This window comes from Ovis canadensis, chromosome 3 (genome assembly GCF_042477335.2).
Source record: "Ovis canadensis isolate MfBH-ARS-UI-01 breed Bighorn chromosome 3, ARS-UI_OviCan_v2, whole genome shotgun sequence".
Lineage (NCBI taxonomy): Eukaryota > Metazoa > Chordata > Mammalia > Artiodactyla > Bovidae > Ovis > Ovis canadensis.
The window spans coordinates 80,142,110-80,159,985 of NC_091247.1; the positions used below are offsets into that span (position 1 = coordinate 80,142,110).

Genomic DNA, 17,876 nt, shown 5'->3' on the forward strand with positions numbered 1-17,876 from the left:
CTTCTTTAGTTAAATATCCAAATTCATGTCCATGTTTTTAAAAGTATTATAATCAGAGTCTAGGTTGCACAGTGTATGTTAATGTATCAGTAATACATATCAGTGCATGCATGCTAAGTCAATTCAGTCATGTCTGACTCTTTGCAACCCTGTAAACTGTAGCCCACCAGGCTCCTTATCAGTAATGTGTCAGTAATAATATTCTTTGCTATTACTTAGAGTACATGTTTGCATATAAATTACATCTTAATATTTTATTCAATTTTAGGCTAGGGTATTTTTTTAATTTCACATCATCTTGTCCATCCATTGTAGCATATTGCCCTGGGGTCTCTACCAAGGAACTCTGGAACAAGATAAATTAACTTTTTGTTTGCTTGTTTTTTCGACCACATAGCTTGCGGGATCTTAGTTCCCTGACTAGGGACTGAACCGCACCCTGGCAGTGAAAGTGCCAAGTCCTAATCACTGGATGACCAAGGAATTCCCTGAACTAACTTATTCATCATTAAAGTTATGATATTTTTACCAGTACAACCAACTTTAAATTTTATCATTTATCATTGAGTGATTATATATATATGTGTATGTGTGTGTGTATATATATATATTATACACACACAGAGACTTTATCCTCCCTTTCATTTTCTGCCATAAATTTCTCCATTGTTTAATAAAGAAATGCTTTTACAATGAATTAGAATTATATCCTATCAAATTTTTTCTAAGACATACCTCTTGTACATTTTAACCTCTAAAATCAGAATGCATATTATACAATGATGTCTTTCAGTCACTGTCAGCCAGGTGGCAGTCATGACGTAATTGTATGAATACTTTAATTTACAGCTTCCGGTAGGATCTAGAAAACACCAGCATGTGACTGATTCGTGTTGTTATACAGCAGAAACCAACACAAAATTATAAAGCAATTTTCCACCAATTAAAAAATAAGCTTTTTTTTAAAGCTTAGTTTGAGATAAACTGTAACTTGAAAACATACAAAAACATTTAGTCATGAGAGGAAGTGAGCCAGTATTTCTGCAAACTTAAATATGGGCTTCCCAGGTGTCTCAGATGGTAAAAAAACCACCTGCAGTGCGAGAGACCTGGGTTTGATCCCTGAGTTGGGAAGATCCCCTGGAGGAGGACAGGACAACCCACTCCAGTATTCTTGTCTGGAGAATCCCATGGACAGAGGAGCCTGGTGGGCTCTAGTCCATGGGGTTACAAAGAGTCAGACACGACCAAACATCTAAGCACAAGAGCGTGAAATTTAAACATAATCGATCTGCTGAAAGCAGATGTGACTTTACCAAAGTCTTTCCTAAATATTGAATGTTCCACTCTTACTTAGAAACTTGAGTACCTTGAAACTGATAACTACAAAACTTAGAATTGATGTAGTAGTATCTTATTCTTTGGAAATAACAGGGTTAGATATAATCAAACCTGTGTTCAATTTAGATTGCCAGAGATAAACTTACACATCTCTTCTGTTTGACACTGAGAATTCATTGTGTCTTTTTTTCTTTAACTGTACATAGGTGGCTATATATAATTCTTTAATTATTTTCTTTTAGAATGGGTAAAGGATGAAGAAGATGAAGATGTTTTATTCTACACCTTCCAGAGGAACCTTCGCTGTCATGATGTATATCGAGCCACTTTTGGTGATAACAAACGTAATGAACGTTTTTACACAGAAAAAGACCCAAGGTACTAGAACAATTCAATTAAGTCTTCATTTTCAGCATATTTCTCTGGTTATCTAAAGTGCTGCTCTTGGTTGAGTTAAAACATTGATTTAGGCTGGAATCAGATATAATAAGGCTAAGGTGAGCAAAGCATTCTTTTATAAGTGATTTAGATTCAAAATTGGAAACTAGTTATATTCAAACTTCAGAGTGAACACAGATATATCATTAGACTATAGGTGCTGAATTACTAACATCCTCTCTGTCCTGACACGAGAGGAGTTCTTAGTTTAACACTTAAATAGTGTCATGCAGCACTTATGAATCTCTTGTAGGTCATAACTAGATTAACCATATCAGTTACACAGAATTCACTATTTATTTCATGTAGATTATCTAAAATTTAAATTGCTTTGCTTTAAGCCATGATATACTTTGGTCTTTAAATTTTACTTTCCCCAGTAATCTGGTAATTCTTCCTTAAAGCTAATTCTTTTTGCTTCAGGACTTATGCCTCATATTACCACTTAACCAGGCTGGGAAGGAAATGATAATAAATTTATCTGTCAAAGTTCCTTAACTCTCACCCAGATGTACTTTTCCAAATGATTTATAAGAAACAAATTATTTCTTAACACCAGAGTCCTGTCATCTTATACATCATTTAACAGTATGATTTGGACAATGTCTCAACAGATTTTGCAAGAGAAAAAAAAAGAGCTTTAAAAACCAATCTGTGAGTGTAAAATTGATACTCCAAACAAGAAAATTAACCCTTCACTTAATAAAATCTCAAACCTGACAAGGACCTTAAAGAAAATCTTGTACAACCCCAAGTTCATATAAAGAACTTGAGGTCTGGAGAAATTATTCCAGCCCATAGAACTAATATCCTTGATCCAGTAACACTGTCATTGCTTTTTTTTCTGACGAGGATTCTATTAATGAGAATTTACTAGAACTATTCCTGTGATCCCACTATTTTATGTGTCATTTGTCAAGATTGTCTTTTGGAAATGACAGTTTATGCTAGTAATTTATTACATTATACCAATGACTTTCATTATAGACTATTTTCTGTCTTGCAACTAAAACATACCATCTGTCTTTATATTTCTTAGTATTTTCAGTATGAATTACTTCCATAATAAGGAAATGTAGATGCAATATTTAAAGGCATCCAGTGTGTCAATATGAATTAGTATAATGCTCTTGGGATAGTCTTTGATTTATTGAGTCATAAAAATACTCTTAATCATTAAAATACTATTTCTATTACTAAGAATTTATCCTAAGGAAATAATTATAAAAGTTATGGAGATAGAAACTATCTTCATGATATGTTCCCTTTTATATTTATTACACTGAAATAGCTAAGTTTTTAAGAATTATGATAATTCAACTTGATATTAAGAAGCCATTAAAAATAGTGATCATAAACTGTATACCTAATGTGGGGAAAGATGATAATATGTGTAGCAAGAAATGCAGAATCCAAAAGTGCATCTGTATTTTAATTATATCTATTTAAAGACATGTATAAAATACTAATAAGCCTTGGAAGGAAAAATAGAAAAATTAAAATTTAAAAAATGTTTTAGTTTAGTGAGATTGTAAGGGTTTTTATTCCTGTTGTTTGTTTAGTTATAAAAACTAGGAGAGTAGGGAAAAAGGGTATCCAACATGCATTCAAAGGAAAAACAAAGAAAATTCTGTCTCTTTTCTTCCTTACAATTACATATCTTCTCCAGGAAGTTTATTTCCTCTACTCAGCAAAAACCCCTGTAATCTATTAATGTGGTTGAGTGTTAAATGATGTCTGTAGTTTACCTTGAAATGCATTTTTTTTTAAAGATGGATTGAAAGATACATAAATATGTGATAAAGGAGGTACTGCAAAATGTTAGCAGGTATAGAATCTTAGTGGTGGGTTTTGAAAACTATTCATAATAAAATGTTAGAGAAAAATTATTTTGAATGCCTTTGAGGAGGGAATGAGAAAAAATAATAGCCAGTTTTTACAAGCAGTATTTCACTAAGGAGTTTTTCTTTTCTGTGTGCATTAGAAATTAATATATATACTCAATACCAGTGAGAAATTGTCAGTAACAGTGATAGCTTACATTTGAAATTTATTCGATTTTCCTCTCTCTCTCTCTCCCTCTCTTTTTTCTGCATAGTTTTTTTGTCTTCCTTTATCTTACAAAAGACAGTCGTTTTCTCACCATGAATATCATGAGCAAGACCACTTCTGAGGTGTGGTTGATAGACGGCCTGAGCCCTTGGGACCCACCAGTACTTATCCAGAAGCGAATCCATGGGGTCCTTTACTATGTGGAACATAGAGATGATGAGTTATACATTCTCACTAATGTTGGCGAGCCTACAGAATTCAAGGTAAATCCTGTATTTTTGTGGTCCCCATTTAGGCTGTTAGGAAGTGTTACAGTAACATCAACATTTCTTGCTCTAAGAGTTTATTGTTTCATAAGCTTTGGGTCATTAAAAACTGATGCTACCTTCCTGTATATAACCAATCCCATTTCTCTTCCCTCGGAGCTAATATACCTCTTCATATTTTACTATACCCAAAAAGGTTAGCAAAGGAAAACATTCCCTATCCTAAGTAATGTTAGTCATCAAAGCCAAACTTAGTGGCTTAACAAACTTTTCAAACTTTATAAACGAGATTTTGAGATCAGTTTGGACTGATCTCAGGCAGTTCCTCTGCTGGTCTCAGCTAGGCTCAGTGATGGCTCCACAGTCAAGGGGCCGAGGCCTCACCAAGGCCCCACTGGCTCTCAGTGCTTGACCATCAGCTAAGCACTGCATCATACCCACCCAGGAGGCTATCCAGGGCTCATTCATAAGGTGATGTTCACACTTCAGCCCTGACGCAGAGTTAAGTTCCTTCAGCTCTTCATAAACAGTGCAGACTAATAAGGTCTGGTTTTCAGTGGTTTCATCTCTGGATGCTGTAGTCATCATTTCTGATACCTAGATCTCGTCTAATTTTGTTCCACACAGCTAATGAGAACAGCAGCTGATACCCCTGCTATTATGAATTGGGATTTGTTTTTCACGATGAAGAGAAATACCAAAGTTGTAGACTTGGACATGTTTAAGGATCATTGTGTTCTCTTCCTGAAGCATAGCAATTTACTTTATGTTAATGTGATTGGTCTGGCTGACGATTCAGTTCGGTCTCTAAAGGTATGTTTAATTTTCAAAAGATAATACTGTTAATCAGAATACATGCCGTATTAACAGAACGTCAAATTTTGAATAACAGCAATGTACTTTTTCTTAGAAATTAATTTAAATAGAATTTAGTATAGTGGGTCTTCATCAGGTTTAGGAGGTTTATTTTGGAATTACTTTTAGAAGTCTTTGCTTTTAGTGCACTGAATAATACTGCTGTATAGGATGAACTTCAGAAGTAGAGTTAAGTGCCATTGTATTTCTCTTGCTACATATCTCTGTATCATGTATTTCTACAACCTTAGATATAGTCATAACTCAGGCCAGCTTGGCAGCTGGAGCCTAACCACTACCTCCTTCTCCCATCCCAGACAGTAATCATGCCTCCTGTGTTTCTGCTACAGTGTTTTGGCCACACTTGTTTGTGTCTGTATCATCTCTTTGCCAATTTTATAAAACTGTGAATGGTAACATTATTGCCCAGTTTTACAGCATCATTAATATGTGAGTTAAGGTAACATGAACTGAAGGGAAGAAAGGAGGCCTCTGTTTTGCTTGATGCGGAAAGAGTTGTATGACCAGCAAACAGGCCATTTGTATCTCCCCATCTATAGTGTTATGACAATTTTTGCTAAAATGCAGTTCCAGTAAATTCACTGGATGTTTATTAAATTTTTATGTGCAGAGTTCTGTATTGGGCTTTCTGGAATGGAAAGATAGTAAGTCAAAATACCTGGCCATAGGAGAACACCATTTTTCATGAGATTAGACTTGTAAACAAAGATTAAGTATAGCATGGGTTTAAATAAGTGGGATCAAAAACATAAAATGTACCATGAGGCCCAGAGGGCCCAAGAAAACTTTAGGGGGTAGTATAATTTGAGATAACCAAAGAAGATAGATAGGGTTTTGTTGGGTAGGGAAAGGAATAGTATTCTAGGATGAGAAAGTCCATCAAATGAAGCTCTAAGCTGGAGAAGTTAGGAAAATATTCAGGAAACTTCTAATATATCACTTTTATTGAAGCAGAACAAATTACTAGGGGATGAAGCTATGATTTGACATTCTTTGACTGTCAATATGATGAATTTATCCATAAATTATGAATAAGGGAAAATTTGAAGTTTGAAGGCAGGGGAATAATTTAAGGAGTCATAACTTCACAAGGTTATCTGGCAGCCGCGTTAGAGTGCACCGAAGCACCAAGAAATGAGGGGTATGGAGGTTAGTTTCGAGATTGTTATAGTGGCATAGAGATCTAGACTAGAGATCGCTTCAAGAAAATTAGAGATACCAAGGAAACATTTTCATGCAAAAATGGGCACAATAAAGGAAACAGTATGGACCTAACAGAAGCAGAAGTATTAAGATGAGGTGGCAAGAATATACAAAAGAACTATACAAGAAAGATCTTAATGATCCAGATAACCATGATGCTGTGATCACTCACCTAGAGCCAGACATCCTGGAGTGTGAAGTAAAATGGGCCTTAGGAAACATCACTACGAACAAAGCTAGTGGAGGTGATGGAATTCCTGCTGAGCTATTTCAAATCGTAAAAGATGATGCTGGTTAAGTGCTTGACTCAATATGCCAGCAAATTTGGAAAACTCAGCACTGGCCACAGGATTGGAAAAGGTCAGTTTTCATTCCACTCCCAAAGAAGGGCAATGCCAAAGAATGTTCAAACTACCTCACAGTTGCATTCATTTCACATGCTGGTGAAGTAATGATCAAAATTCTCCAAGCTAGATTTCAACAGTACGTGAACTGAGAACTTCCAGATGTTCAAGTTTGATTCAGTAAAGGCAGAGGCACCAGAGATCAAATTACCACCATCCGATAGATCATAGAAAAAGCAAGGAAATTCCAGAAAAACATCTGCTTCATTGACTATGCTAAAGCCTTTGACTGTGTGGATCACAACAAACTGTGGAAAATTCTTAAAGCAATGGGAATACCAGACCACCTTATCTGCCTCCTGAGAAACCTGTATGCAGGTCAAGAAGCAATAGTTAGAACCAGACGTGGAACAACAGACTAGTTCTGAATTGGGAAAAGAATACATCAAAGCTGTATATTGTCACCCTGCTTATTTAACTTATTTGAGAGTACATCATGCGAAATGCAAAGCTGGATGAAACACAAGCTGGAATCAAGGTTGCTGGGAGAAATATCAATAACCTCAGATATGCAGATGACACCACTTTTATGGCAGAAAGCGAAGAAGAACTAAAGAGCCTCTTGATGAAGGTGAAAGAGGAGAGTGAAAAAGCTGGCTTAAAACTCAACATTCAAAAAAAGAAGATCATGGTATCTGGTCTCATCACGTCATGGCAAATAGATGGGGAAACAATGGAAACAGTGAGAGACTTTATTTTCTTGGGCTCCAAAATCACTGTGGATGGTGACTGCAGCCATGAAATTAAAAGACGCTTCTGGGAAGAAAAGCCTGACAAAATTAGACAGCATATTAAAAAGCAGAGACATTACTTTGCCAACAAAGGTCTGTATAGTCAACTGCTGCTGCTGCTGCTAAGTCGCTTCAGTCATGTCCGACTCTGTGCAACCCCATAGACGGCAGCCCATCAGGCTTCCCCGTCCCCGGGATTCTCCAGGCAAGAACACTGGAGTGGGTTGCCATTTCCTTCTCCAATGCATGAAAGTGAAAAGTGAAAGTGAAGTCGCTCAGTCGTGTCCAAATCTTCATGACCCCATGGACTGTAGCCCACCAGGCTCCTCCGTCCATGGAATTTTCCAGGCAAGAGTACTAGAGTGGGGTGCCATTGCCTTCTCCACTGTATAGTCAAAGTTATGGTTTTTCCAGTAGTCATGTATGGATGTGAGAGTTGGACCATAAAGAAGGCTGAGTGCAGAAAAATTGATACTTTTGAACTGTGGTGTTGGAGAATACTCTTGAGAGTCCGTTGGACTGCAAGGAGATCCTACCAGTTCATCCTAAAGGAAATCAATCCTGAATATTAATTGGAGGGACTGATGTTGAAGCTGAAGCTCTAATACTTTGGCCACTTGATACAAAGAACCGACTCATTGGAAAAGAATTTGATGCTGGGAAAGATTGAAGGCAGGAGGAGAAGGGGACCACAGAGGATGAGATGATTGGATGGCATCACTAACTCAATAGACATGAGTTTGAGCAAACTCCGGGAGATGGTGAAGGACAGGGAAGCCTGGCGTGCCACACTCCATGAGGTTGCAAAGAGTCAGACATGATTGAGCTACTAAACAACATCTAGTGGCATACATAAGAAAGAATGAGAACCTAAATAAAACAGCCAGAACTTCCCATCTACTTCATGAAGTCAGATTATCAAATGTAATGTCTGGTGTCCTAAGAGACTGTATAAATGTTCTAAAACAAAAATGATTTTTAACTTTCATGATTACGTTTTTCTTTCTAGTTATGGTTGTATACATTATAAATAAATAATATTTAAATAAACAAATTATCCTTGAAAATAATCCACAGTCTGAAGTGAATAAATTAGGAACTCTTCTAGAAAGTCAATGAAAATATATGTCTCTAGTGCTTTACAGCAGTGGATTCTTTGGATTAATTACAAGAAATTTTCTCTGTGAACCTAAGCTCTGTGACCATAGTTTCTACAGGTTAAATGGTACACTCTTTATGCACACATCCCCCACCTATACTGTCTGACTAGTGCCCACCAGTGACGTTGCTGTGCCAAGACCTCTGATTTTCTAAGGAATTTGCTCTTTCTACAATTACTCAGGAAAAGAAAGGCAATTTTCTTTGAAATATTCTGACTCTGAGTGCCATTCTAACATACCGTCAGCCTGCTCACTAGAGTTCTTTTAAAAGGTGTAAGAGGGATGTTAGTGGAAGGCTTGAGGCTGGACCCTGCTGCTCTGAGAGAATAAATTTTGATTTCTTTTCCTTTTTTTCTTAAAGTTAACAATCTTAATCATAATAGCAGTGAGTCTCTCAGAGTAGGTGTGCAGGAAAGGTTTTGTTCTGCACAATGGTTAGCCTGGGAGCTAAAGTTAAAAACAAATTGTAAATGCTTTAGTGCTGCTGAGCTAGTTTGTAGTCCTGGAATAATGACTGTCGTCCCTGGGGCTGTCCAGCCAGTAGAGTAAGGGCTGCTGGGTAAATTATTAAAACCACAAGTGAGAGATCTCATGTTCTATGAGAAGAGAGATCTTGAAGGTATCTTTGGGTTCTGGAATCCCTACTTGATGGGCTGTTATTCTTAATCTTTTTGTTGTTTCGTTGCCCAAGTTTATATATCCCCAGATAAACTTTTTTTTATTAAAGGAGATAAACCATTTTCCTGTACTTTTTTCTTATTTTTATTGGTCATTATTTTTTTGTTGTACTGAAGTAATCCTTAAATGAGGCATTAGATGAAAGTGAATAAAAATAAACTTGATATCTACATCATCTTGTTTGGAGCAGACCCAGAAATTTAATTAATAATACTTAGTGTCTCAATAAAGAGTACAGCTAACTGTTCTGTTTCTTTAGCTCCCGCCTTGGGCCTGTGGATTCATAATGGATACAAATTCAGACCCAGAGAACTGCCCCTTTCAGCTGTGCTCTCCAATACGTCCCCCGAAATATTATACATATAAGTTTGCAGAAGGCAAACTGTTTGAGGAAACTGGGCATGAAGACCCAATAACAAAGACTAGTCGTGTTTTACGTATGGAAGCCAAAAGCAAGGTAAGTCTTTGTGATCCTCACTGTCAGCCCTGCCATTTACTGAAAAGATTCTGTTTGTTAATTATTAATGCCCCTGATGGGATTACATTATCACAGTTTAGTAAAGTGGATCTCACATTCCACTACAAGACTCAAATCATTTTAGGAGGTAAATGGACTTTTCTTTAAACTTGAATACTCATGCAATTTTTTAAACATGGATTAGAAAATTTATAACCAGTCTGAGTGCTAAGTCACTTCAGTCATGTTGAACTCTTTGCAGCCCTATGGACTGTGGCCCACCAGGCTCCTCTGTCCATGGCATTCTCCAGGCATTCTCCATACTGGAGTGGGCTGCCATGCCCTGCTCCAGGAGATCTTCCCTCCTCCAGGGATTGAACCCACGTCTCTTACATCTCCTGCATTGACAGGTGGGTTCTTTATCACTAGCGCCACCTGGAAAGCCCTTTAACCAGCTTAGCAAGTCCTTGATATTGTGTATTGTGTATATTTAAATATTAAAAGTTGATTTAAAGAAAAAAATAGTTTGTGTGTCATTATGGCAAAAATTTTGACGGTAATAAGCAATTAGAGTGAACTAGACTAGGATAGTCCCTGCCTTTGTGGATATTAAACCTAGTGGGGAAGATGCAAGATGTTGAAGAAGTAATTTCTAATGTACTGATTGCTGCAAAGGAAGATGTACTGAGGACAGTGGAAACATGTGGTAAAAGGAACTTAGCTCTTCTGCAGAAATGGGGAAAGCTTCTCTGAGGAAGTATTGTCTCTAGAATGATCAAGAGTTAAGCTAGGGGGCTTCCCTGGTGGCTCAGTGGTAAAGAATGCACCAGCCAAGGCATGAGACACAGGTTCGATCGCTGATCCAGGAGTATCCCACGTGCCACAGAGCAGCTAAGCCCACATGCCACAACTGTTGAGCCTGTGCTCCACAACAAGAGAAGCCTGTGTATTGCAACTAGAGAGTAGCCCCCGCTCGCCGCAACTAGAGAAAAGCCCACTCAGCAGTGAAGACCCAGCACTGCCAAAAATAAGAAAGTAAAGTTATCTTTAAAAAAGCTTAAGCTACAGGAACTTGCCTGGTGGTCCAATGGTTGAGATTCCACCTTCCAGTGCATGGGACTTGGGTTTGATCTCTGGTCAGGAACTGAGATCCTACATGCAGTGGGGCAACCAAGCCTGCATGCCACAGGGAAGACGAGTGCAACCAGAAAGAAAAAAAAAACAGTTAAGCTAGAAAGGGGGAAGGATTATTTTATAGAAATTCACCTGTATCTTTTTATAACAATAAATCTTGCTGCTAAGTCGCTTCAGTCGTGTCCGACTCTGTGCGACCCCATAGACGGCAGCCCACCAGGCTCCCCCGTCCCTGGGATTCTCCAGGCAAGAACACTGGAGTGGGTTGCCATTTCCTTCTCCAATGCATGAAAGTGAAAAGGGAAAGTGAAGTGGCTCAATCGTGTGCGACTCTTGGCGACCCCATGGACTGCAGCCCACCAGGCTCCTCTGTCCATGGGATTTTCCAGGCAAGAGTACTGGAGTGGGGTGCCATTGCCTTCTCTGAACAATGAATCCTACTGAGAAGTAAAAATTCATTTACACTGTTGTAACAAGTTGAGTATAATAATGAGGGGAAGAGTTCTTCCTTATTTGATAACAGACTAGTGCCCCAAAGTGAAGTTTTCAAAATGAGAGTGAAGAAAATTAGAGTGGCCTGGTTATATTATTTTCCTTATGTAAACTAGTGCTTTTCCCTTAGTTTCTGTAAGCAGAGTGACAACCAACATTTCTACCCTTTTTCTATGAAAGGAAGATCAAATATAGTTCATATTATCTTAATTTTATCTGTCCAGAGAACGACACTGAGGTACAGTTGTTTGGCTTAAAAATAATTTAGATGTTAAAATTTATAAAACCTGAACCACTTTGAAACATTTTAAAAATAAAGTTAAATAGGTTGATGAAGAGGATGTGAGTGGGTGTTAGGTTAGTAAGAGATTTCAGGTTTTAATGATTGAGAATTCTGACAGTTGAGTACCAAAAACTGAGTTGTTTAAACTTCTTTAGTTAACATATTTGTATATATTCAAAGATAGGAAATGCCCATATATAACCTGAGGTATAGGAAGAATACTATGCTAATATATGTAACCTTGATAGTTATTATGGTGTGTCCTGAAAGAAAAAAAACAGTTAAACTGAGTAGTGAAGAACTCGTTATAAAGTTACTTAACTGTCATGAAAAGCTACATTTAATAAACCATTTTCAAGCCAGAGTCTTACTATCTTTTCTAGTTACTCTAATATTGTGTCAGCAGCATAGCTGAAAATGAAGGACCCTGCTGGACTTTGAGAGACCATGACTCTTTTGTCTTAATTAAATGAAGTTGCTGCTCAACATCAATAAGCATCACATAAAATTGGGGATGAAACTGTTTCAAAAGACGTCTTTACCTGCATAATACATCTTCATTTCCAGGATGGAAAATTAGTGCCAATGACTATTTTCCATAAAACGGATTCTGAGGACTTGCAGAAGAAACCTCTCCTGGTACAAGTGTATGGAGCTTATGGAATGGATTTGAAAATGCATTTCAGGCCTGAAAGGCGGGTGTTGGTGGACGATGGCTGGATATTAGCATATTGTCATGTTCGGTGAGTCATGTTTTGTGTGGCATATGAAGGCTGGAGCATCATCACATGTCCGGAATAGCAAGATGCTGGGGAGCGAACATTGATTTGCTCATTTGCACTCCTGAACCTGTGCTAGTGGAACCTGGTTCACTAGCAGAACCCTGGGTCTGGGATTATTTAATCCCAGGAGCAAAAGGGTATCTTTTTAGGATTTTACACCAGATTTTTAGAATTTTTAGAATAGATAAACCAGCCTCTGTACTTAGCTACATTATTGTTTCCATTTCATTCTCCTGAGTTTGGATTTTTCTAAAATAGCTTCTTAAGCTGGACTCCCTTTTTTCCACTCTAATTTCCATATTATTTTGCTGATTTCAAGACACAAAGTATTTTGTTTCTGTTTAAATCCTTTACCACTTTCCCATCTCCACAATAAAATCCACATCCTCCGTATCAACACCCTAGTGATGTGGCTTACCTTCACGGTGGCGTCTGTCGGCACTCCCCAAATACGCCCTCCTCTTCAGCCACGTACCTCCTACACGTGCAGCCTTTGCTGCATCATTTGAAATGACAGCCTCTGTGACCTTGCACATGCTGTGTCTTGATGCCTTCCCTTTCTTTTTGTTGTTCAGCTTCTCCATCGTGTCCGACTCTTTGTGACCCCATGGGCTGCAGCACACCAGGCTTCCATGTCCTTCACTGTCCCCCAGAGTTTGCTCAAACTCATGTCCGTTGAGTCGATGATGCCATCCCTTTCTTTGCCCTTCTGGGAACTCACATTCTTGCTTCAAGACTCAGCTTAGGTGTCATCTCAGAGCACTCATGTTCCTGACTCACATATATAGACAGGTGGATAGTCTCTGCTCTGGTTCTGCTTCTGTTATAGCAGTGACTGTGTTGCTTGGTAGCTGTTTTTCCCCAAAAAATTATGACCTCCAGGACAGAGGATTTCTACTTATTTATATTTTTAAGGCCTGCATTTAGCACAGTGCCTGGTAAATAGCAAGCAGGCACTCAAAAGCATATTTGTTGAATCAAGTTTTGATTGTCTGCAACAGGGGTTGGTAAACTTTTTCTCTGAGGAACTAAATAGTAAACATTTTAAGTTTTGCGGGCCACATATGGTCTCCCCTGCATACTTCTGGTTGATACTTATTTTTTTCCCAACCTTTAAAAATATAAAAATCCTTCTTAGCTCAAGGACCATATAAAAACAGGCCTCTGGGCAAATTTAGCCCACAGGCTATAGTTTGCTGACCCTGACCTGTATCATTAATATTTTTTCCCCACTAAAACTTTCTTGCCCTTTAATTTCAGGGGAGGTGGTGAGTTAGGCCTCCAGTGGCATGCTGATGGCCGGCTAACTAAAAAACTCAATGGCCTTGCTGACTTAGAGGCTTGCATTAAGACGCTTCATGACCAAGGCTTTTCTCAGCCCAGTCTAACAGCCCTGACTGCTTTCAGTGCTGGAGGGGTGCTTGTGGGAGCACTGTGTAATTCTAGTCCAGAACTGCTGAGAGCTGTGACTTTGGAGGTGAGTACTCCATCTCTACTGTTTACCAAATAGGGAGGTGTGAAGTAATAGATGCTCTAAGAAAAATTTCCTGTTCCAGTTTTACCATTACATAGAAGTATAGCCGAGCTTTTAAATTTTAAACAGAGAATTGTAGCTATGGGAGAAGTTCCTGACAGTATTCTTTATTGATTTTTAAGGATTTCCACTAAAGGATATTAGTGGCTATTCTCACTGATCATTTTGTATCTGTAAGAGCATTTAGAGTTGGTGGAAAAGCGGCAAAGCATACAAGATACACCGGATCTAGGAAGTCAGGCCGAGCACACTGACTCTGGAATGCGTGAAATCCTTTGGCTCTATTGGCATCAACATTTCAGTCCTGGATTTAGGGACTCTTTATTTTCAGATACTCCATTCTTATTAGTGGTCTTTAGGAGTAGTTTTTCTGTACTTCAGTTGAAATACTTTGACCTGTTCTGCAAAGGCTCTATAGTCTTTTGCTGGTGTCCAAAATTATGAAATTACAGCAGCTCATTCACCTCCACCATTCTCCTGCTTCCTGGTTAGTGTAGGGGCAGAGGACATTTTCCTGTTGCCTTCTAGGTTCTTCTGGGTGGTCTAAGAATTAAATTTACACAAGGCAGATTAACAGAGGAAAATGAAACAGAAGTTTAGTGACATGTATACATGGGAGAGACCCAGGGAAACTGAGTGACTCACCACAATGACCAGAGCTCTCACCTTAAATACTGTCTTCAGCTAAAGGTGAGAGAGGATGTTGGAGGCACTGATTTGGGACTTCAGGAGATAGAAAGCAATTCACGTGGAGATGGAAAAGTGAAAGTCTGATAAACAAATGTTTGTTAGCAGAGACGAGGGAACACAGAGTGGACTCTGGCCTCTAAGCATTTCCCCAGCGCATGTCATCCATATTTATTATCTGGTGATATTCCTGTAATAGGCCGTCTGTCTAAATTCTTCAGGCAGTTATAGAAGAGGTCAAAGTTTCTTTCTGAGACTTTTTGGACCTTGACTATTTTCAGCTTAAAATAATCTGGGGGTGGCAAATTTTGTTCTTCTACAGTAGATAACTCTAGAAGATAATTAGGATAGAGAAAGTAAATTATTTTCAGGGTTTTTTTAATTTTAATTTTGAGGGTGTAGGCTTGTATGAAGTAAATAAGTGTTAAATAATCTGACCCTGTAAATCTGTTTTTAATAGAAATATTAAGTATAGAAGGGAAAAAACTCCATGCAAAAAGATAATAATGGCAGAATTATAAAGAAAATGTGACTAACTTCTGACTTTGAGAAACTACTTTGACTTTAGAAGTCAGAAAGGAAATCATCAGAAATGGGTGTATAAGGATATTTACCCCACATTACTTGTAACAATGAAGACATGGAGTTAACCTAAATATCCAACAGTTCATTCAGAATTTGGGGCATATTATGTCTGATTGGTAAAACTAAATTATGTGGCTACTCTCACTCTGAGGCAAAGCTGGGACGGGACCTATCTGGCATGTAGCATCTCTACAGTGAGAGGCAGCCGGTGTCATAAGGGATACTCTAAATGCAAAAAAGGAGCTCAGTCAAAGATATTAGACAGACAAAAAGAATTGCATTTGCCCAATGTACTTGCTTAATGTTAATAGAAAACAAAGCTGAAAAACAGGTTATCAGAATAATGGCTTCATGAACAAAGCAGCTGCCATTTCTTTTAACACTGGTTATAAGCCAATGAGTGATTTTCTTTTTCAACTTGGGTATTTTTCAGATTTCCTTCAGTTAGCATTTATTACCTTGTTATAATGTAAAGTGTCCAGCTGAGTTTATTCATGTGTTCTGGGAGTTTTATTTTTAATTGTGGTAAAATAACATAAAATTTATCATCGTAACCATTTTTAAGTGTGTACATTTCAATAGTGTTAAGTACATTCACATTGCTGTACAGTCAGTTTCTGTAACTAATCTTGCAAACCTGAAACTCTACCCATTAAGTGGCAACTACTCTCCAACTCCCCCTTCCCCTAGGCTCTGGTAACCACCATTCTAGTTTTCTTTGAATTTGACTACACTAAGGTACCTCCTATATAAATGGAATCATACAATATAAGTCTCTTTAGAAGTGGTTTGTTTTTTTTTTTACTTAGGTAGTTTCCTTAAGGTCCATTGTGCTGTAGCAAGTGTCTTTCTTTTTCAGGTTGAATTTCATTGTATCATTGCATTTATATTTTGCTATATATATATATATTTATATATATCCATTTATATATCCATCCATCAGTGGACCCTTGGGTTACTTCCAGTACTGTTGTGAACAGGGGTGTACTTGTCAAGACCCTGGTTTAATTTCCTTTGGATACACACCTAGGAATAGAATTGCTGGAGCATGTGGCAATTCTGAGGTTAATTTTTTGAGAAACCAGTACTCTGTCTGCATCATTCTACATCCCCACTAACAATGCACAAGTGTTCCCGTTTCTCCATGTCATTGCCAACACTTTTTTTTTTTATAGAGCCTAGTGGATGTAAGGTGGCAGCACTTACTATATGAAAAAAAGAAAACTAAAAGCAAAAATTGTGAAATTGGAAGATAAACCTTTTGTCATTCAAGAAGTCTGAATACCTTAAAAGCCAGTTACAAATCTCAGGCCCTGGTTAGACTGGGTAATTAATCTGGCTCCTGGGAATGTACATTGCTGCTTGAGCTCTGTTCTCTCATGTCAGCATGTATATTCATAACGTATAGTATTTACCTGAAATTCATTTTACCATTTCATTAATTGAAGTTTACATCTCTCTGACTTTTTTTTTTAAGGCACCTTTCTTGGATGTTCTCAACACCATGATGGACACTACACTTCCTCTGACATTAGAAGAATTAGAGGAATGGGGGAATCCTTCATCCGATGAAAAACACAAGAACTACATAAAACGTTACTGTCCCTGTCAAAATATTAAACCTCAGGTAGTGAAAGGCAGTTGTAATACTATCCTGAAGTGACAGGGAAAATAATTAGAAGGACGTGTATCCGAGGTGAAGCAGGAATTTAGTAAGGCCTTAATATTGTTTCTCCTTATAGTACTCAGACACCTTCCAGCCCCTTCCCTGCTCATACTCCTTGTTTGTTTCCGTTTAATAGCTCAGGAGACTAGATTCGGTAAGATCAAGGTCTCACTAGTCAAGAAAAGGTTATTCCAGGTAACAAATAGTCTAGTATTGGGATGCTGTAAGTCTCAAAAATATCAAATGAGGGGGAAAAAAATGTCTATCACTTAGGGGAAAAAAATAGAGATAACTGTTTTTCATAATCCATAAGGTAATTGGTTTTCATAATCCATAAGGAATGGGATCATAAGGAATTCTTTGTACATCTCTTTCCTTTCAGCATTATCCTTCAATTCACATAACAGCTTATGAAAATGACGAACGTGTACCTCTGAAAGGAATCGTAAGCTATACAGAGAAGCTCAAGGAAGCCGTCGTAGAGCATGCTAAGGACAGCGGGGAAGGTAGGAAACCAGCGAGGAGCAGGGACCGTCGCCGTCAGTGGGCTGCTGGGAGCTGCACCTGTCATGCTGCAGACCAAATCAGCCACCCACAATCACAGGCAAATCACTGTTATCCTGAGTTGACTGCCCAGTAGAGGCAAATGTAATGACTATGGCTGCCTTGCCTCTTTTTCAAAGGACAGCATTAAAAAGGTAGGCAAGGCACAAAGAAAAAAGTAAAATTTATCAAACGTAACTTGGAGGTATAGTATCATACTATATCATACTATTCGTTCATTTAACAAAATTAATTGAGCTATTATTCTTGGGATTCTTTATAAAGTTTTTGCTCTGGAGCTTCCGTGCCCAAAATAGCAGCTCTAATTTTCTCTAGATCTTTCAGTTGTATTAAAAACTCTTACCTTTTTTTCCTTGTCAAGACATGGGAACGTCTGGGCTCAGGGTGGAAAGAGCTCACAGTTGCCTTCTATTCAGTTCCACATCTCACTCGCACCCATTGCTATAGCTGGTGTTTCCAAGTCACAGGGCTCTCAGATTCCATAGGACCCATTAGCTTCTTCCTACGTCACAACCTTCTCCATGTGTCTTTCCATCCACCTTC

General features: G+C 38.1%; 1 protein-coding gene across 12 annotated transcripts in view; it reads left to right on the forward strand.

Moving 5' to 3' along the window:
* PREPL (prolyl endopeptidase like) overlaps window positions 1-17,876 on the forward strand; it is a 38,587-nt gene that overhangs the window by 16,822 nt on the left and 3,889 nt on the right. For all 12 annotated transcript variants that reach the window (XM_069583421.1, XM_069583424.1, XM_069583427.1 and 9 more), the window contains 8 exons: window positions 1,584-1,719; window positions 3,878-4,094; window positions 4,725-4,910; window positions 9,409-9,606; window positions 12,083-12,258; window positions 13,558-13,774; window positions 16,581-16,730; window positions 17,152-17,275. In XM_069583421.1, the coding sequence (XP_069439522.1) occupies window positions 1,584-1,719; window positions 3,878-4,094; window positions 4,725-4,910; window positions 9,409-9,606; window positions 12,083-12,258; window positions 13,558-13,774; window positions 16,581-16,730; window positions 17,152-17,275 (1,404 nt within the window). The remainder of the gene's footprint in view (window positions 1-1,583; window positions 1,720-3,877; window positions 4,095-4,724; window positions 4,911-9,408; window positions 9,607-12,082; window positions 12,259-13,557; window positions 13,775-16,580; window positions 16,731-17,151; window positions 17,276-17,876) is intronic.